General features: G+C 39.9%; 1 protein-coding gene across 2 annotated transcripts in view; it reads left to right on the top strand.

The window, feature by feature from the left end:
* CUBN (cubilin) overlaps nucleotides 1-20,954 on the top strand; it is a 305,950-nt gene that overhangs the window by 8,830 nt on the left and 276,166 nt on the right. For both annotated transcript variants that reach the window (XM_063781434.1, XM_024346234.3), the window contains exons 7-13: nucleotides 5,404-5,530; nucleotides 7,149-7,311; nucleotides 10,288-10,419; nucleotides 11,603-11,698; nucleotides 15,750-15,868; nucleotides 16,717-16,903; nucleotides 18,086-18,198. In XM_063781434.1, the coding sequence (XP_063637504.1) occupies nucleotides 5,404-5,530; nucleotides 7,149-7,311; nucleotides 10,288-10,419; nucleotides 11,603-11,698; nucleotides 15,750-15,868; nucleotides 16,717-16,903; nucleotides 18,086-18,198 (937 nt within the window). The remainder of the gene's footprint in view (nucleotides 1-5,403; nucleotides 5,531-7,148; nucleotides 7,312-10,287; nucleotides 10,420-11,602; nucleotides 11,699-15,749; nucleotides 15,869-16,716; nucleotides 16,904-18,085; nucleotides 18,199-20,954) is intronic.

Raw genomic sequence — 20,954 nt, 5'->3', positions numbered from 1 at the left:
CCATTATCTCCTGATTTCTGTTTATGGGCATTTATCAAGGAGGATTGCTACATAGAGGTATTGGTGGCAAATGTCCAGGCTCCTAGAACTTCTGCTTTCTGACCTTCCTGATATCTAGGAATGTTACAGAGATTAGATTTCACTCCTAGTCTTCCTTTATCATCGCTGTCTTTTGGAGTCTTGTGGGCCAATAGAGCGACAAGTATGGGCAAACTGTGATGAGATCCATAGACCAAGATAAAGGCTGTTGCTGTTTTCAGCACGTTATTTTTTCCCCCTGCAAAATGAAAAACAAAACAAAAACCCTTTTACTATTTACCACTCTTTGCAGCATGTCAGAGGTTAGAGTTCTTTATCCACACACACATATGACGGAATGAGAGCTAGGAGGGAAGGAACCATTTATTTGTTGAAAGCTGCATTTCTAAATGACAGATTCAACTTTGTAAGAACAGTACGAAATTCTCTCTTGCACTCTTTTATAAAGGAGAGCAAGAATGCAGAAGAACTGATGATGTGTGGATGACTTTGGAAATGATCTTGATTCCTAGACTCTGCCCTTCATAGATTTGCTGGAGGACGTTAGAGAACAGAGCATTTAAATCAGGGTTCTTTCTCTTGATATGGGAATAGTTTCTGAAACCTCATGAATTCCATTTCATTATCTACACTTTAAGTCCCCTAATTCAGGCATATGTTGGAGACTTTTTGAGGAAATAAAAGAAAATGAAAAAAGGTGCATGAGCATAAGATATTGCTTTGTGGAATCCACGTGTAATGAAACAAGTGAACATTTAGATACTTTCTTGAGTTCTGTTAATTATGTGAGGTTAAATCCTTGTTAATCAGGATATTCACTGAGGCTAGAAAACCCTTTGGGAAATTTCAGCACACATTAGCTAAAAGAAAACTTGAGCCTCAGAATCATCTGGACCTGCAAAAATGTAGTCATGGCATCAAAGTTTGCTTTGGAGTTTGGACCTCATTCAGTTTCTTTAACTCTTTGAGCTCTTTTACTTGGACGGAAAAAGGAGTCTTTAACTGGATTAATAATTTGCCATTGTAAAGACCTCTGAAAAGGTGCAGATACTCATTCATGGAAAGTCCTGTTTCATACCTGTTTCATAGGTAAACTTCTGGTGGAAATTCTTTTTTAGAACAATGATTATAGCACAAGAAACATCATTTTCTGTTTCCACTGATTCTTTTGGCTTGAGGTCTAGACCCAGAGCTTCAGACAACTAACACAATTATATTTCGCCACTTCTCCATGCTGTTACTCCCTGTTTGTTCTGAAGACGTGATTCTTATTGTTTCCCTGCTCACTTTGTTTTGTTTTGTTTGTTTTTGTTTGTTTGTTTTTGAGACGGAGTCTTGCTCTTGTCACCCAGGCTGGCGTGCAATTGCTGCAACCTCTGCATCCTGGGTACAAGCAATTCTCCTACCTCAGCCTCCTGAGTAGCTGGGATTACAGGCACCTGACACCATACCTGGCTAATTTTTGTGTTTTTAGTAGAGATGGGGTTTCACCATGTTGGCCAGGCTGGTCTCAAACTCCTGACCTCAGGTGATCTGCCCGCTTCAGCCACCCAAAGTGCTGGGATTACAGGCATGAGCCACCGTGCCCAGCCTCCCCTGCTTACTTTGGTTTTAAGACAGCCCTTGGGATCTGAACTTGCCATGCATGGATGGTGTGTGTTGTACATTTAGGGCTCAGATCTAGAAGGCTTTCCAGAAAAACAAAAAGTTGAGTTTCTCTGGTTTTCCAGAAACATGATGATTAGTAAATTTTATTTCACTTATTTCCATTCATATCACTGGTAGATTTTACATCATACAGAGTTTAAACAATGAGGATAATCTAGTTTTAGCTCAGGTGGTAGTTAGGTATTAAACTTATTACCTTTTTCACTCAGTCAGTAAAATTAGTATTGAACCATGGACTCTAACACAAGTTAAACTATGACTATCAAAGTGTGTTTAACGTCTTCTCAATTGCCAAAATGCACTTGCAATGTTTTCAAAGAAAAGCCTAGATTTGTTCTGCTGGAACCAAGTTGGCAATAAAAGGTCATAGAAAAGACACTTATGCTATATCAGTAACTAATAACTAAAGCAGGAATAGTAGTAAGTTGGTTTTAAAAATACAATATATGGCTTTTATTTTCACTTAGGGAGGTATATAAGTAATTGTTCATTTTTAAAGGCCATATCAAGACACCTTGAAAATATATTTTGCCTGTTAACCCTGTTATGTTTAAAAGGTACATGAGGCTGGGCACGGTGGCTCACACCTGTAATCCCAGCATTTTGGGAGGCCGAGGTGGGTGGATCACCTGATGTCAGGAGTTCGAGACCAGCCTTGCTAACATGGTGAAACCCTGTCTCTACCAAAAAATGCAATACTTAGCTTACGTGCTGGCACGCATCTGTAGTCCCAGCTACTTGAGAGGCAGAGGTGGGAAGTTTGCTTGAACCTGGGAGGCAGATGTTGCAGTGAGCCGAGATCGCACCACTGCACTCCGCCTGGGCACAAGACCCTGTCTCAAAACAAAACAAAACAAAAAGGTGCATAAAAATGCAGCATCTTCATATAACTCTACTTATCAGAATGTAAGAATATAACATGCAGGAACAATGGTGCAGGAGTCGGGTAGACCTAAGTGTCTATTTATCTTCTGCCAATTATTCATTTTGTGGTTTTGGGAAATGTTAGTCTGTAAAATGGGATTAATAATACTTGTCTTTGAGGATCATAGGAAGGAATCCTGTGGTTTACTTGAGTTTCTTCCTCCCTTTCTCTATCTTCTCACATCATCTAAACTTAAGTGAAAGAAGTATACTCTGTAGCTATTTAGAGAACAGTATAGGATTAATGCCTACTCATCTCCCAGTGATAATAGCAAGGATGAAGGAAGAGAGAGATAAAGAGAAAGGATTTAACTGCAGGTCCATGAACCAGAATCTCCTCTCAAATCTTATGTCATTTTGCAATAGTTAAGCACTTAGTGATAAAATAAAGACAATCTTCTTAGCACTTGCTACAGGGGAATGCCTTTAGACTGCAATATGACCATAATTCACAGAGATTACCACTATTATTTCATAAGAAATTGAGGCAGAGGGAGTTAGTACATTGTCTGGGTGAACAGTTAACAGGAAGGACCAAAATTTAAACCTAGGCAATCTTATCCCAGGGGTTTCCAAACACTCAGATCTCCCAGATATAGAAAATAGAAAGCTAGTAACAGTTGGTTTAAAGATTCTTCAGCAGGGTGCAGTGGCTCACGCCTGTAATCCCAGGACTTTGGGAGGCCGAGGTGGGCAGATCACCTGAGGTCAAGAGTTCGAGACCAGCCTCTACCTCTAGAAAAGAGACTTCTGCTAAATCAGTAACTAATCAATTGGTTTCACCACATGGTGAAAACCCATCTCTACTAAAAAAAAAAATAAAAAATTAGCCGGGTGTGGTGGCACGCACCTGTAGTCCCAGCTACTCGGGAGGCTGAAGCAGGAGAATTGCTTGAACCTGGGAGGCGGAGGTTGCAGTGAGCTGAGATCACGCCACTGCAGTCCAGCCTGGGTGACAGAGTGAGACTCCATCTCAAAAAAAAAACAAAAACAAAAATAAAAAAGATTCTTAAACATTTTTGGGAGGTGTTGGGACAGGTGGCAAAGTAAACTTTTAGTAATGAAGCCTCCTGGATCAAGTGCTCAAATATGTGTATGAACTGTTTTAAAGTTCCATAATCCTCAAGAGTCTAATTAAATTCTCTGTACAAATATTCTATGTAAAGATGGGAGGACAAAGAGGAAAGAAAACAATATGAGAAGGAAAGTAGAGAGAGATGCGGGGAATATAAATGTCTATGGGGGGGATGGATAATTCAATTTCTCTTTAAGTTTAATCATTTATTGTTATTTTCCTATGACTTTATCTTAGTGAGCCATTCCAAAGGCAACTTTGGAATGCTCAGAAATGTCATGTATTAATGAATCAGCTTTTATGTAAATATATACTGATGTTGTAAATTGCATGGGACATATTTATACCAAAAAATATTCATTTATTGGAAACTCACATTTATTTGGGCATGCTGTATTTTTATTTGCTAAGTCTGGCCTCCCGACATGAATGCATGGATGGTGCTCCCTGCATTCTTATTCTCCATTTCTGGCCACACTCATTGCTCTCCTCTTCCTTAGAAACTGCCAAAAAGCTGCCACCCCAGCAATTGGTTCTGGGGCCCACGACAGGCAAGCCGAATCCTGTGCCTGGAGTTTGGTTCTTGATGCCTTTCAAACAGTCAAATGCTAATTTCCCACAATGTCATTCATACATTGTCATCCATGAACATTACTAAGCTCCTTGTACCTCACTGTGTCTTGTTAAAATAGCTCTTTTCCTTTGTAGAATGGCATGGGAGGGAGGCCTGGCCACGCAGGCATGCCCTGTTCCTTTTCTCTGACCCCTGGCACCAACAGTCATTTCCCCCATGAGAGCTTTTCTTGCCAATTCTGCTCAAGTCCAGCAATCGGCAACCTCTGGGCCTGGCCCTCCCTCTCCATCAGATGTGCCCTGGCATGTGGGGATAGGCTTAGGCTTCTGGGACTCCTCTACCCTCCTCCTCCCCTAGCTCCCATGCTCAGATCATAGAAGTTCCCATTAAGCTGCAGAGATAAGGCTAAAGCAGCTTTAACAATGACAAGGGTTTAAAACAACATTGCTTATTTGATTATCATTGGACTTAAATCTTCTAGTAACAAAGCACCCACTGCTAGCTTACGCATAATGTGATAATTACCACATTTTGTTGGAAATTCAAGTGTGCCTATGAAAGAAATGCCACTGTATTATATTATATAACTACACTTTTTATGGATAGAAGACATATTGCCCTTTGTAATATAATAATAATGATCATAGACTGTGAGGTGTGGACACTGGATTGCGTGTGGGGTTATATAATCCTAGAGAGCATTCGGAGTTATCAGTGTAGCCCACGTTGCCTGTGCTTCGTGGCAGGTCCAATTGGACAGATGATGAATGGATTTGCTGATCTCTCCCTTTACCTTCTTGAACTAACTCCATTACCTTTGGCTTATACACATCTGACCTTTGAAAATGCTGTTTGATGACCTGATAACACAAGAATTTATAGCGCTAGGCTTACCAGATAATAAGTTGTGATTCACCAACATTGTATTTACTCAATCCACCACTTGGAGCAGAGCAGAGTGATTTTCTCCCGAGACTCCAGTCAGTAAATTTGCATTGCTGGCTGACGATTCCAAGTTAACATCGTTGATTTGTAATTTGAATTATTTTTCTCATTGATATTAAGAGACAGGCACTGGCCCCAAAGCGCATGCCCTGACATTGTGCTCTTGTGTAACCAACAGTTGTCACTGCCCACCTGAGACGTACGGACCCCAGTGTGCATCCAAATATGACGACTGTGAAGGGGGTTCTGTGGCACGCTGTGTCCATGGCATCTGTGAGGATTTAATGCGAGAGCAAGCTGGAGAGGTGGGTCCCTTCCCCATATGTGCCTCCTTGCAGAGAGCCATGGTTAGTAGCTCCTCCTCCTCCTATGCCCACTGCATACAAGCACTACCTGGAGCTTGCAGAGGTGAAGTCACTTCCTGTCTGTAAGTGGGACGTAGGCGAGGAGGGGAGATGAAATATGCAGGAAGTAGGACCCAGAGATTAAGATGTCATTATGTAAAATAGGATTTTTTTTTTTTTTTTTTTTTGAGATGGAGCCTCACTCTGTCACCCAGGCTGGAGTGCAGTGGCACGATCTCAGCTCACTGCAACCTTCACCTCCCAGGTTCAAGTAATTCTCGTGACTCAGCCTCCTGAGTAGCTGGGATTACAGGAGCATGCCAACATGCCTGGCTAATTTTGGTATTTTTAGTAGAGATGGGGTTTTGCCATGTTGGCCAGGATGGTCTCGAACTCCTGACCTCAGGTGATCCACCCGCCTCAGCCCCGCAAAGCGCTGCGATTACAGGCATGAGCCACCATGCCCGGCCGAAATGGGACCATTTTTATTATCCCGTCATGACTCTCTCTGAGATAAGACCTTCTCTTGGCCTTGTAAGTTTTATTTTAACAGTGACAAAACACAGGAATATAAAAGGACCAGTCTTGTTGGCAACATGTGGTTTCAAGGAGTCTGACTTTTCCCAGCCTGGGTCTCTGGAACTGCTGCAGACTCTAAGAGCCCACTCCCTAGAACGACCCTCCATGCCCTGCGTCCTGATGACTTTGACTCCTGACCCTCAAGGTTGTCCAGTCTTGGCTGGCTTGGCTCTTCATGAGAACTACAATTCTTTTTTTTTTTTTTTTTTTTTTTTTTTTTTTTTTTTTTTTTAGACGGAGTCTCGCTCTGTGGCCCAGGCGGGAGTGCAGTGGCGCAATCTCGGCTCACTGCAAGCTCCGCCTCCCGGGTTCACGCCATTCTCCTGCCTCAGCCTCCCTCGTAGTTGGGACTACAGGCGCCCGCCATCACGCCCGGCTAATTTTTTTGTATTTTTAGTAGAGACGGGGTTTCACCGTGTTAGCCAGGATGGTCTCGATCTCCTGACCTCGTGATCCGCCCGCCTCGGCCTCCCAAAGTGCTGGGATTACAAGCGTGAGCCACCGCGCCCGGCCCGAGAACTTCAATTCTTTATTTTTAGTTGTATTTTTTCTACCCATGTGATGGAAAATAATTCCCGTCCAATGATGGGGATGGAAGGGTTGAGGAGGTGGGTAGGAGGAAGAACTTTCCAAAGAAAAACAAACGGAATTGATTTTCCAAGGTCTGTGCCTACATGGGTGTTTTTCCCTCTGAAAACATAGCAGGCTGAGTTGATTGACTTTAATTATATTGACTTACAGTTCTTGATTGTTGTTACTCTTTCCCTGGCATCTTTGGGAGAAATTATAGCTTGCTTTTACTCTGAAATAAAGATGTTTCCCTTTTTGCATGGTCTGGTCTAAATGCTTAATCATATGGGAAGAAAAAGAGAAGCCAGTGGATTGGCCTTATGGAAATGAACGTTAGAGGATAAACAGTTTGGGGCTTGATGAAATGTTCAAAGGCTTTTCTTGCTGATTTTCATGATTGTCTTTATTCACGCTGTTGTCATCCTGCCAGCCCAAGTACAGCTGCATCTGTGATGCTGGGTGGATGTCTTCACCCAACAGCCCTGCCTGCACGCTGGACAGAGACGAGTGCAGCTTCCAGCCCGGGCCTTGCTCCACACTTGTGCAGTGTTTCAACACTCAAGGCTCTTTCTACTGTGGGGCCTGTCCAACAGGTACATCCTCAGGGCCACATGCCAGGCTCTGCATGCCAGGTTGGCGAGGTGCCAGAACCAATTTTCTTTCACTATTGATGAGTAAGAAGACCATTCTTAGGAGGTGTTCAAATCCAGTTTTGTGTCCTGGTTCTGCTCGACGATCTCACTGCTATCACAATTCCACGTCAAAAGGGGGAGGCTTGTCCAAAACTGTGCTAGAGTCAGACTTTGGGGCAAGGTTAGCCATAGAATTTGTAAGTTAGACACTGCATTGCAGTGACCACCAACTGACCAGATTTGAGATCAAAAGAGATACTCTAGTCCCAGCTTTCATACTAACCAGATGTTTGTACACATGGGGAAATTATTTGACCTCTTTGCATCTCCACCACAGTCTAGTAGCTCTTGCCTGGGTGTGTCATTAGAGTATCTTGCAGCCTTGACCTAAACAGAGGTATCCAGCTCCATTATGCCCTGCAGCGACTGAATCTCCAGGGATGCCATATGTTGAGTCATGGAAAACATGGGCTCCGTTAGTCAAAGACTGCCTGTGTTTGAATCCGAGGGCATCTTTTGTTTTATGAGATAATCATCATATATTCCACACATTTTTTTTTTTTGTAGGATGCCTACTATGAGCAAAGCACTGTGCTGGGTGCATTGGTAGGCAATTAGCCAGACCTCAGGTTCATCTGCGCTCCAGGGGTGTTCTTAGAAATGGAGCCACAAAGATAATGTAATAATAGTAGCTGGTTTTGTTTTGTTTTGTTTTGTTTTGAGACAGAGTCTCTCCCTGTCACCCAGGCTGGAGTACAGTGGCATGATCTCAGCTCACTGCAACCTCCACCTCCTGGGTTCAAGCGATTTTCCTGCCTCACCCTCCCGAGTAGCTGGGATTACATGCACACCTCACCACACCCAGCTAATTTTTGTATTTTTAGTAGAGACGGGGTTTGCCATGTTGGCCAGGCTGGTCTCAAACTCCTGGCCTCAAGTGATCTGCCTGCCTTGGCCTCCAAAACTGCTGGGATTACAGGCGTGAGCCACCACACACGGCCTGGTTTTTATTTTTAATCAAAGTGTTATTAAGGCATTGTATAAGCAATTTTTAATTCTTTTAACTACAACAAAATCAAGACATGGTAAAAATAAGTATTACTCACATTTTACAATATGAGAACTTGAGCTTAAAGAGGTTGAATAACTTGCCCAAGATCGCATAGCTTTACAGATAGCCAGAACTGAAACCCAAGTTTCTTGGCAAGTTTCTTCTCGCCAAGAAACCCCACACACCTATTGCCCCACGTAGTGATTTTTGGTTTAGTGGTTTTCTGCGTGTATATATTTAGATCTTGTAAAACTGGAAAGAAATGGAAAAAAAAAACCTATAAAGCCTTTTTCCCTCTTAGTTCTCAGGGGAAGCACAATTTGCAAGCAATCACATTTTGAAGGTAATTTATCATGGACAATCTTTAAAAACTATAAATCAGAAAAATAAATTATTTAAATTAGAAGACTGGCAATGTTTTTACATTCTTCTTTTTATTGTTGGAGAGGAAAAAAAGAAACAATTTTTTTGTTTTCTTGTTTATCACCCTATTTTTCCTGAAATATATAGTAGTTATATTTTATAAGCAGCAAAGCAATATATGCTGCTTATAAAATATCACTACAAAAATATGGAAAAAATAGAAAAAAATACCTTTGATCTTATCACACAGAGGACCATGATGAACATTTGGGCGTTTTTTTCTTCCAACTTTTTTTCATGTACACATTTTGCCATGCACAAATATGATAATTTTCTTAGGCAGAGTCTTAGAAGAGGATTCTACTTAAATCAAAGAATGTGAATATTTTTAAATCTTTAAAAGTTTTTAAGAATTCTCATAATTTTGATAATTTGAATTATAAATCTACAACCATTGAATACAGTAGGAACCACTAAAGTAAAATTCTTTAATCTCATCTTCCTAATGACACCATTAGTCATTTGTTCTCCTTCCTCTTCTACTTTATTCTTCATTCGTGCAAGCACATATGCAAGAGTTTAAAAAATTCTTTCCCCAAATTAGGAGTATGAGCCCAATCCTCCATATGATTTTAACAGTTAGTTTGTTTTTGTTTTTGAGACAAAGTCTCGCCCAGGCTGGAGTGCAGTGGTGCAATCTTGGCTCACTGCAACCTCCACCTCCCGGGTTTGAGGGATTCTTCTGCCTCAGCCTCCCAAGTAGCTGGGACTACAGGCGTGAACCACCACATCCAGCTGATTTTTGTATTTTTAGTACAGATGGTGTTTCACCATTTTGGCCAGGCTGGTCTTGAACTCCTGGCCTCAGGTGATCTGCCCACCTCGGCCTCCCAAAGTGCTGGGATTACAGGCATGAGCCACCTTGCCCAGCCACATTTAGTATTTTAATTAATGTATATACAAAAATTCTTTCAATGTGTGTGTATGCAAATGTAGGTATACAGGTGTACATATGATATTAAAAAGCGCTTTTAGTATTTGGTCACAAAGATGAATCATAAGGTGTTCAGCTATGCTTCTATTGATAATTGAGGGGTTTTTCCCTATTAAACAGTGCTGCGGTAGACATCCTCTTACCTGCTTATACCAGTATACTAAGATGTATACTACCATCTTAGTATACTGGTAGTTTTATCACAATAGGCTGAGTTTTAATAGGTGCAACTGGCAGTCAAAGTCTATGTATTTTAAAAATTTTAGTGAATACTGCCAGAGCTCTTTCCAAATAGGTTATATCAATTTAATGTCTAACTATCAGCATATAAGAGGAGCCCATTTGCCCACTTTGTTGTCAGAATTTGATTTTAAGAATTCAAAACAACTTTTGCCAATCTGATAAGCATATCTCATTTTTATTTTATAGTTCCTTAGGTGGAGAAGGTTTTTATATGTTTTGACTCTTGTATTTCTTCCTTGTTGACTTGTCTATAGAGCTAAACTTTTAAATCCTCTTGTTTTCCTAGGCTGGCAAGGCAATGGATATGTTTGCGAAGATATCAATGAATGTGAGATAAATAACGGCGGCTGTTCTGTGGCTCCACCCGTTGAGTGTGTGAATACACCTGGGTCTTCCCACTGCCAGGCTTGTCCACCAGGTGCTGCCTCGGTTCAATGTCAACCTCCTGACCCCAGCACAGGGAACACAGACATATGAATATGGAATCTAGTGCTCCATTTAAAATATGATTTCTGGCTGAGTGCAGTTGCTCATGCCTGTAATCCCAGCACTTTGGGAGGCTGAGGTGGGCAGATCACATGAGGTCGGGAGTTCGGGCCTGGCCAACATGGTGAAACCCTGTCTCTACTAAAAAGACAAAAATTAGCTGGGCATGGTGGTGCATGCTTGTAAACCTAGCTACTCGGGAGGCTGAGGCACGAGAATCGCTTGAACCTGGGAAGCGGAGATTGCAGTGAGCTGAGATCGCACCATTGCACTCCAGCCTAGGCAACAGAGTGAGACTCTGTCTTAAAAAAATAAAAAATAAAATATTATTTCTGTCTTAGGAGAGGAAATAGTACAGAAAGTTTTGCTTATCTTGTGAATTCAGGACACATTAGTACAACTCTATGATAAGAAAGAAAAAACATTTTGAATATCAGTAGAAAACAACAAACTTTACAAACTGTCAAATAGCTACAGAGATAATGCAGAATTTGAAAAGTTTTCTGAGTGGATCACAGACTTACTGTTCCATTGCCCTCACGAATAATTTGTTAATATCATGCACTCCTGAGTTGTTTTGCATATACCAAGTTTACTAAACCACAGGCATCACAGTAGGCATATATCGTAATTGTTGGTTTCCCTCCTTTTCTGGAAAGAAGTCTTTTCTGCTATTCTCTAATCTAAATCGAATTACTACCCAAGAAGTTCAGGGAGTACTAAGGGATAAACTGAAACCTTGTATGTTTAAATAACATGGAACTACAGTACTTTGGGCTTCTATAATAATTGACCTCTAAGAACATCAGAGTCACTGTAATATAAAAATATTAACTTTCTTAGTGTCAGCACTTTCTAAGTCTACCAGTAGTTTTATACATATTTTTTTCATTAGAAACAACCCAGAACATTGCTTATGAAATCAGGTTACTAATTCTTGTTATTTTTCTTATTTATGAAATTTCATTTGTTGATGACATTTTATACTTATATTTTTTGTTTTGATGATAGAGGATCCCTGATTGGTCCATTTCATGATATTTGAATCCTAGACAGGCTTTGTCCTCCCATCTTCTTGACATTGTTTCTTATGCCCTGGCTCTTGTTCTCATCAGGGTACCAGGGTGACGGAAGAGTGTGCACACTCATAGACATCTGCTCAGTCAGTAATGGAGGCTGCCACCCAGATGCCTCATGCTCCTCAACTCTAGGTAATGACTCATCTCTCTCTTTGGCTTTGGGTATTGTAATATGACCTTCTAAACCAATTCAACATCTTAAACACAAAATCCTCTGTTCTCAAAATTGTTATTTTGACCTTCAAACCTAAAATTAATCCATGCCATAAAACTACACATTTGGCTTTCTTAAATATGTAATAAACTGTGCTCTTTAATGGTCTGCTCTGATTTAGGAAATAAGGTAATTAAGCCAGTTAATTAATTAACGACTGTATTCCAACAAGCAGGCAGGAGAAAAGGAGGGAGAAGGCAATGCCACCTTCTTTTAAAGGACTCTTCCATTTCTAGGCCATTGCTTAGAACTGAGCCTTGCTGCAAAGGGAGTTTGGGAAGTACACTCTATATTTCAGGCATCCTGAGTCCAGCTGAAATAAGGAGTTCAGAAAGAAGGAAGTAGAAAATAGATCTAGGGTGACAACCAACAGTGTTTGCAATGCTGTATAGAAGGGTTTAACCCTGTAATTTAACAAAATATATACTGCTAAACTTTCTCCAAGAAAGATTGTATCAATTTATGTATTCACTGACAGTGTATAAAAATACATATTTACTCCATCTTTGACAATAATAGATATTATTATTATTTTTCATCTTGGTCAGTTTTATAGGCAAAATTAGATTTTCCATTAGTTTCATTTATACTTTTTGATTACTAATAATTAATACTTTCCACATTTTCACTGGGCATCTTTCTACTTGTTCATCCCCTTTGCTCTCTTTCTTTCTTACTGATTGGTAAAATTTCTTTATGTACTAAGGACATTATCTCATTATCTGTCTTATGTTTTATAAGTGTTTTTCCTGGCATGTTGTTTTTGTTTTAATCTTGTAGTGGTAGTGCTATTCAGAAGTTTAGAATTTTTACGTAGTCAAAAAGATAAATCTTTTCTCTTACTATTTCTCCCTTCACAGTCATGTTTAGGAAGGCTTTCTTTACTGAACTCTTTAAAAATTGTCAAGTACATGTTCTTTTATACTTCTATGGTTTCTTTTTTTATGGTAAGATATTTTATATTTTTAGAATGTATTTTTTATCCGTAGCATCAAATAGAGATCTGGCTTGGTATTTTTGCTCAAATAAGTGGACCCAATTCCATTTCTTGAATAATCATGTCTCTTGCTATTTCAAGATACCACCTTTATTTTTTATTAATTTGTCATATACTTGCATATATAGAAAAGAACATATATGTGTATGTAAACACACACACACACACATATATACTTGTGACTAAATGCTTATTAAATGATTATCAACATACCAAAGTGGTTAGGAGCATGATTTCTAGATAAAGACTTCTTGCATTTTTCCCTGGGCTCTACCATATTTTAGCTGCTTGTCCTCAGTCAAGACACTTAGTCTCTATGCTTTAGTTCTTCATCTGTAAAATGAGGATAATAATAGCACCTACCTCAGGGTGCTTCAGATGATTAAATGAGTCCTTATACGTAAAGTGCTTGTAACAAATATTATTACAAAAATAACTCTTTTTTAATATGGAGGACAGTCATAATGTTGATGACATGAAGTATTAATAACACTTTATGTACTTTTAGGCTGCCCTTCTTTACTGCAACCTGTAAGCTTACCCTGGGAAACTTAAAAAATTTCTACTCAGAGCTTCAACAGTTTCAGAGCTTGCTTACTCCATTTTTCCCTATAAATATTTTTAAAAGAAGTAATTAACTATAAAAAATGCATTTCTAGGCAATTATTTATTTAAAAGAAATATTTGTGTTTTTTAAATATTGAAGTGGAATCTTGCAAGTAATATAAGCTGAGAACATAACAAAACTTATATTTTTGCCAGGCGCGGTGGCTCATGCCTGTCATCCCAGCACTTTGGGAGGTCGAGGCGGGTGGATCACGAGGTCAGGAGATAGAGACCATCCTGGCCAACATGGTGAAACCCCGTCTCTACTGAAAATACAAAAAATTAGCCGGGCATGGTGGCGGGCACCTGTAGTCCCAGCCACTCGGGAGGCTGAGGCAGGAGAATGGCGTGAACCCGGGAGGCGGAGCTTACAGTGAGCTGAGATAGCACCACTGCACTCCAGCCTGGGCGACAGAGCGAGACTCCGTCTCAAAAAAAAAAAAAAAAGAACAACTTATATTGTCATTCAATTCTACTGTAAATCTGTCACATTGTGTAATTTGTTCTATTTTTTAAATTATTCAGCAGGGTTTTTCTATCCATCTTAAACAGTTCTTGCTGATGGAGGAATGTAGTTAACTGCCACATTGATTTCCTTGTATTATTTCAACCATTGTGCAGTAGTAGAAAGAACATATATTTCTGCAATGAGATGTGGCTTTTTGCTATTAAGTGAGAAATCTGGAAAAGTCTCTGGATATTAAATTTAGTAAAATTTTGTGATGTCTATGACGAGTATTTTTTACCTAACATTGCGTAAGAAAACTGTCAAGACGCTGGATGCTCTAAAACTATTGTTAGCTATTACCTCATGTACATCATAATTAATCGTGGATGTTAATTCATGTTTTAAATAGACACGATCATTTCAAATTCCTTTTGACCAAGTTCCTTCCCAACCTAATTTGATTGCCATTGTTTTAACCTTGTACCTTGGTGATGAGGAGCTCATCAGAAGTGTGGGAGAAGTTTTGGTGCTGGTATTTTGTTGATGTCCCCATATATTTATGTTACTATATTATCTTCAATCTGTGGTTTTATTGCAAACATCTTTTAGAGACTTAAGTTCATTCTGTGATAGCTATTTAGCCTGTTTAGAACTGGCAGCATGCAATCTGCACATCCACATAACTGGGGACATGTGGCCTGCCTCTGTAAGCCACACTCCTGTACAGGTGTGCTGTAGGCAGCCTACATACGAGGGGGGTGCTTGCTCTCTGGGCTCCCCTCATTCTAGCTGTGTGTGTGTGTGTCCTTGGCTGGGACAGGCTATCTGTGTTCTGGCTTCATCTGTAAAGTGGGGATTATAAGAGAGTACCTACATAGGGCTTTTTTTTTTTTTTTGAGATGGCGTTTTGCTCTGTCACCCAGGCTGGAGTGCAGTGGCAGGATCTTGGCTCACTGCAACCTCCACCTCCTGGGTTCAAGCGATTCTCCTGCCTCGGCCTCCTGATAAGCCTGGACTACAGGCCACCATGCCCCGCTAATTGTTTTGTATTTTTAGTAGAGACAGGGCTAATCATGTTGGCCAGGCTGGTCTCAAACTCCTGACCTCAGGTGATCCGCCTGCCTCGGCCTCCCAAAGTTCAGGGATTACAGATTCCACAGGGCTCTTTATTAGTATTATTATTATTATTATTTAAAAATTTTTTTCTTGGAAATGGAGTCTCACTCTGTCGCCCAGGCTGGAGTGCAGTGGCACTATCTCAGCTCACTACAACCTCTGCCTCCTGGGTTCAAGTGATTCTCCTGCCTCACCCTCCCAAGTAGCTGGGATTACAGGCGTGTGCCACCATGCCTGGCTAATTTTTGTATTTTTAGTAGAGACAGGGTTTCTCCACATTGGCCAGGCTGGTCTCGAACTCCTGAACTCAAGTGATCTGCCCTCCTCAGCCTCCCAAACTGCTGGGATTACAGGCGTGAGCCACTGTGCCTGGCCCTCTATTGGGCTCTTGGGAGGATTAACTCAGTCAGAGTAAGTCCAGTGCTTGCAACAGATAGTTTCATCCTAAGAATCTCCTTTTCTGCATTAACTCCTCCATGATGAGGAATGTCTGTCTTCCCCAGGTGCAGCTCACCTTTGTGCACAGCTCAGGACCATCTGACATATGGGCTGACAGCACCCATGTCAACCCAGTACGTCAATAATGTGTGGAAGGCATTTAATGGCTTTCTTATTTTAAGATAAGAAATACAAAAATAAAGATTCTAATATTTTCTCCTCATACCTTGTTTTGTCTGCCCGTCAAAATACGCAGACTGGATGTTGGTGGATCCTTGTCTAGACAGCAGATTCTGAGTTTAGATACTGCATCTGAATAGAGGAGGAGACCTGTATTTACACGTTTGTTTCTATTTCTGAACAGGTTCCTTACCTCTCTGCACGTGTCTCCCGGGTTATACTGGAAATGGCTATGGGCCAGATGGATGTGTGCAGCTCAGTAATATTTGCCTAAGTCACCCCTGTCTAAATGGACAATGCATCGTGAGTCCTTTGTTCTTCCTGTGGACAGAGAGTACCTGAGAATTAGTTTCACGCCTATAAAATGTAACGTTATAGGATTCAGGAATGTTAAGATAATGAGTCAAGTTTCAGATAAGGAACTGTCGAGAACTCTCAGATGAAAGATAGATAATGATTTTAGTTCTCAGGAAAAAATATTGAGTTAATTTTTTGTCTCAGTGGTTTATGAAGTACTAAAACTATGCCTGCAGTTTGATCTAAATAAATCTGACATACAAAACAATTACCATTTAAACCTATTAATAACAAGTAGACTACTAGAAAATACTTACATATAAATACATATATATTTGTAGCACCTGTTAAATATATCAGTAGGCCAGGCGTGGTGGCTCATGCCTGTAATGTCAACACTTTGGGAGGGTGAGGCGGGTGCATCACGAGCCAGGAGATCAAGACCAGCCTGACTGACATGGTGAAACACTGTCTCTACTGAAAAAAGTTAGCCAGGTGTGGTGGCGCATGCTTGTAATCCCAGCTACTCAGGAGGCTGAGACCGGAGAATCACTTGAATCCGGGAGGCAGAGGTTGCAGTGAGCCGAGATTGCACCACTGCACTCCAGCCTGGGCGACAGAGCGAGACTCCATCTCAAAAAAAAAAATTATATATATATAATTATACATATATAATTATTACATAAATAATTATTTTTAAATATATAATAATTATATATTATTTGTATATAATAATTATATATAATTATTATATATTATATATCTCCATGGCACTACATTCCTATTATTTGGATTGATTAAAGTTTATTGTCTATCCATTTGTTTTATGGTATTATGTGTTTTTTTCTCCTTAGGACACTGTCTCTGGTTATTTTTGTAAGTGTGACTCAGGTTGGACAGGTGTCAACTGTACTGAAAACATCAATGAGTGTTTGAGCAACCCCTGTTTGAATGGAGGAACTTGTGTTGATGGCGTTGATTCTTTCAGTTGTGAATGCACACGTCTCTGGACTGGAGCTCTCTGTCAGGTTCCTCAGCAAGGTACAGTCAGCATTTCTTATGCCACGTATGCTCACAGCATAGCAGCAGCATCCTTTAGTGAGTCCCTCAACAGATTCCTCTGCTAAACCCACTTTCTTGTCCAGTTGCTCAGATACTGAGAACTAAGTCTTTCCTTGCAGAAATGGTATAAAATTCACAAGCTAAATATTTATAAATCTCACTGTAAGCCAAGAACTTTTTTTCCAAAGAATAATTACATTGGTATTTGCCATTTTCACTATGTCCTTTTTGAATATAAAACATGCTAAGGTATTGTCTTTTATGGTTTTCTAAAGGGAAGTTTTCTGAGGAGCAGCCACTTAATTTCCCTAGAGTACTGCATTGAATCAAGTCACTCTCCCTTTCCAGGATACACAGTGGCTTCCCGTTGCCTGTTAAATAGAGACTGGGATTAATTTTCAATGATCTTCTATAACCAAGTCTCACTCAATCCATCTAACCTTTTTTTTTCACTAGTTCCCTAGAAATACCTTCACTCAAGCAAGCTTTCTTTCGTCACCAGACCCCATGTACCACCATGAGTATTTTCCACTGTGTTCATTTATTTGGAATGTTTCTCCCGATAAACCTCCTCACACATCTTCCTTGTTTCTCATCCAGATGTGTCTGTCCCTCAGGAGCACTTCCCTCTCAACTTCTTCCATAAAGTCACTTTTGACTCTTCTGCCCCTCACTTAAACTCCTGATTTGGAATCAACACATTTATTGAGAGGTTGTTGTTATATGTTTAGGACAATAGTAGACCCTATGGAAAAATATGAAAGTGTAAAATACTGTCTCCACTTATGAACTGCTCACCTTGCAGCTGAGGAGACAAGACCAACCCCAGTGGGAGAACAGATACAAGAGTTAAAGATATGAGCTATGTTGTGTGGGGTGAAATCGGGTGTCACAGGGACATAGAGAATGGGAATCAGTGAAAACATAAGACATGGCAGTTCATGGAGCAGGTGATGAGGCATCAGCTGAGCTTTGAACAAGAGGTGGGATTTCTGTGGAAGTTGACAGAAAAAGGGCACAGAGGAGAGGGAACGGCAGGGCTTTTATCTCCAACCTTCATTACTCAAATTTTCTCTAAGTTTATCAGCAGCAGGGTTACAGTTGCCCAACCTCTTCCTTTTAGGAACCTCTGAAAAGCACAGTTCATCTTTTCCTTTGCAGTTTGTGGAGAGTCTCTCTCAGGAATAAATGGAAGCTTCAGCTACAGGAGCCCGGATGTTGGTTATGTTCATGATGTTAACTGCTTCTGGGTTATCAAAACTGAAATGGGAAAGGTAAATGTAGTAACTCTTGCCCAAATGCATATTATATTTGTATATATAAATATGGAGTATGTGTATATTTCATTACATAAAATACATGCAATGATAATTCAACTATCATATATTGAGTGCTTACTAAGTACGGAGTGCCATTATTTTGGCTAGACATATACCTACCTTTTGATAACCTTACATTAATCGTTTGAAATAAGTCACAGGGGCTGGGTGCAGTAGCTCTTGCCTGTAATCCCAGCACTTTGAGAGGATGAGGTGGGTGCATCACCTGAGGTCAGGAGTTCCAGACCAGTCTGGTCAATATGGCGAAACCCTGTCTCTACTAAAAATAAAACAAATTAAAAAAAAATTAGCCAGGTGTAGTGGCACATTCCTGTAATCCCAGCTACTCGGGAGGCTGAGGCAGGAGAATTGCTTGAATCCAGGAGGCGGAGTTTGTAGTGAGAGGAGACAGTGCCACTGTACTCCAGCCTGGCCAACAGAGTAAGACTCCATCTCACAAAAAAAAAAAAAAAAAAAAAAAAAAAAAAAGAGTAACAAGGCCAGGCCTGGTGGCTCACGCCTGTGATCCTAGTACTTTATGAGGCTGAGGCGGGCACATTGCCTGAGGTCAGGAATTCAAGACCAGCCTGGCCAACATGGTGAAAATCCAGCTCTACTAAAATGACAAAAATTAGCCAGGTATGGTGATGGGTGCCTTTAATCTCAGGTACTCGGGAGGCTGAGGCAGGAGAATCACTTGAGCTCAGGAGGCAGAGGTTCCAGTGAGCTGAGATTGCGCCACTGCACTCCAGCCTGGGTGACAGAGCAAGACTCCATCTCAAAAATAAATAAATAAATAAATAAATAAATAAATAAATAAGAGGATCCTCCTTTTATAGATGAAATAATGAAAAGTAGGTGAAGCTAAACATTTTTTTGTTAACACTTCTTAGCTTGTAATTGTAATAGTTGAATTTCAAAGTCAAGTTTGTCTGCTTCCAAAGTCCATGCTTTCTCCAGCATGAATGATTCTCTACACTGGTTGACTGACTGCAAGCCACTAGTTAATTTGTAAAATCATGTTGTTACTGAGACAGTATTTTAGAAGATGGTTGCTCAGTTTTATGTTGATTATTATGCAAAAATGGCCACTGATATTAAGATAGTTTTCTTATCAAATGTCTTTGCTCTGCCATGTTCTATGCTAAGTGCTTCATATATATTACAGCATTCCATTTTTAACTCTCATAACCCTGAAAGATAGAAATTATTATCTTCATTTTACACATGAGGAAACAGAGCCTAGTGCCATTGAGAAGTGTGTCCAGGTGCATGTGGTTCGAAAGTGGCATGCAGTGACTCAGACACAGGCCAGTCGCCTCCACAGCCTGTCACTCTGAGCCGCTCCGTGAACGCTCTTCAATTAAGATCCAAGTCCAAGGTTTTTAGTGCTCTTATACCCGATATTAATTACCCAGGCGTTTCTAAATATTGTTTCTCAACCACCTCCTGGATTCATAAAAATAAAATGGTATGTCTGAATAGATAAAATTTTCCCTTGAAATCCTATTAACTTTTTCCAGCAAACTATTACAGAGGGCATTGTACAAGGGTCAAAAAACATTTTTTTTTTCCCTTGAGGAGGGAGGACTATTTGCGACCTGGTAACCTCACACTAAAATAAACTCCAAAATAAATTTCCCAGTGGGTATGCTATGTGAATTTCCTTCCTTCCATTTAGTTTTCATGAATTCTATTTCCTGGCATTGAAAACATTCTTTTGAAAAAAAAATATTCTTAGGTGAGAAACTTGTAATACTTTTATTACCAATTCGCAAGAAAATTCATCTTGTTTTATTCTTGATTATTGTGATTTCATATCTTCTCACTCATAATGGACATAGTATGGTAGAAAATATATACAAATCAGGATAGTTCAATTAATGAACATTTGAGTTTCATTTAAACTGTTTTAAGAAAGTCATGTAGTAATAGGTAACTGATCTTAAAATACCCTAGCACAGAATTTCAAAAATTCCTTATATTCTTTTTCATTAACTGAATATTGTTGTGATTTTAGGTTCTGATGAAAATTAAATTCGACAGCCTTCTTTTGATTGTTTATCTCAAATGAGGTTGTCAGTATGTTTTATAAGTTATATTACTATATTTGAAGTCTGTATTCTAATCCATTCGGACACATTTTTATGTTTATTCTCTTCTACTTGTATGCTCAGTATTTTTCCTGTTACCTTCCTCTCATTCTCTACTCTTGGTATTACTCATCCTTTAATTATATCCAGTCCCTGAAGCCTTCTAGGACTTGCTTGTCTACATCCCGCCTACTCCGCCCACACCTGAGCGTGTCGGTCTGGGCTGGCGTCAGAATCTTAGCCCCTCTGGAATCAACATCCCTGGCGGGCAGTGATGAATGTCTGTGTGTTTGATACAGGCCACAGGTTATTCAGGGAATTAGGGTGTACATTCTTGTGAATGGTAATATTAGCCAGTTCAACTTAATTCAGGTAGATTTTCAAATCTCCAATTTATTTTACTGCTTTAGAAACAATGTCAGTTATATATTTGACATACCTTGGTCTGGTGGACTTGACAAGTTTAATGAAATTGGGGTAAATCTATGTTATTAACATTAAGATTTTTTGATATATTTTGATATTAGTTGAAGTTTGTTTTTAACAATATTTAGCACAAGTTATTTAGTATATAGATTGCCATATGTACTGGTGGATAATTAGGGAATGATAGGTCTA

This window comes from Pan troglodytes, chromosome 8 (assembly GCF_028858775.2).
Source record: "Pan troglodytes isolate AG18354 chromosome 8, NHGRI_mPanTro3-v2.0_pri, whole genome shotgun sequence".
NCBI classification, from domain to species: domain Eukaryota; kingdom Metazoa; phylum Chordata; class Mammalia; order Primates; family Hominidae; genus Pan; species Pan troglodytes.
The sequence above is the reverse complement of the archived record's forward strand: the minus strand, read 5'-3'. Positions and strand labels throughout refer to the sequence as shown.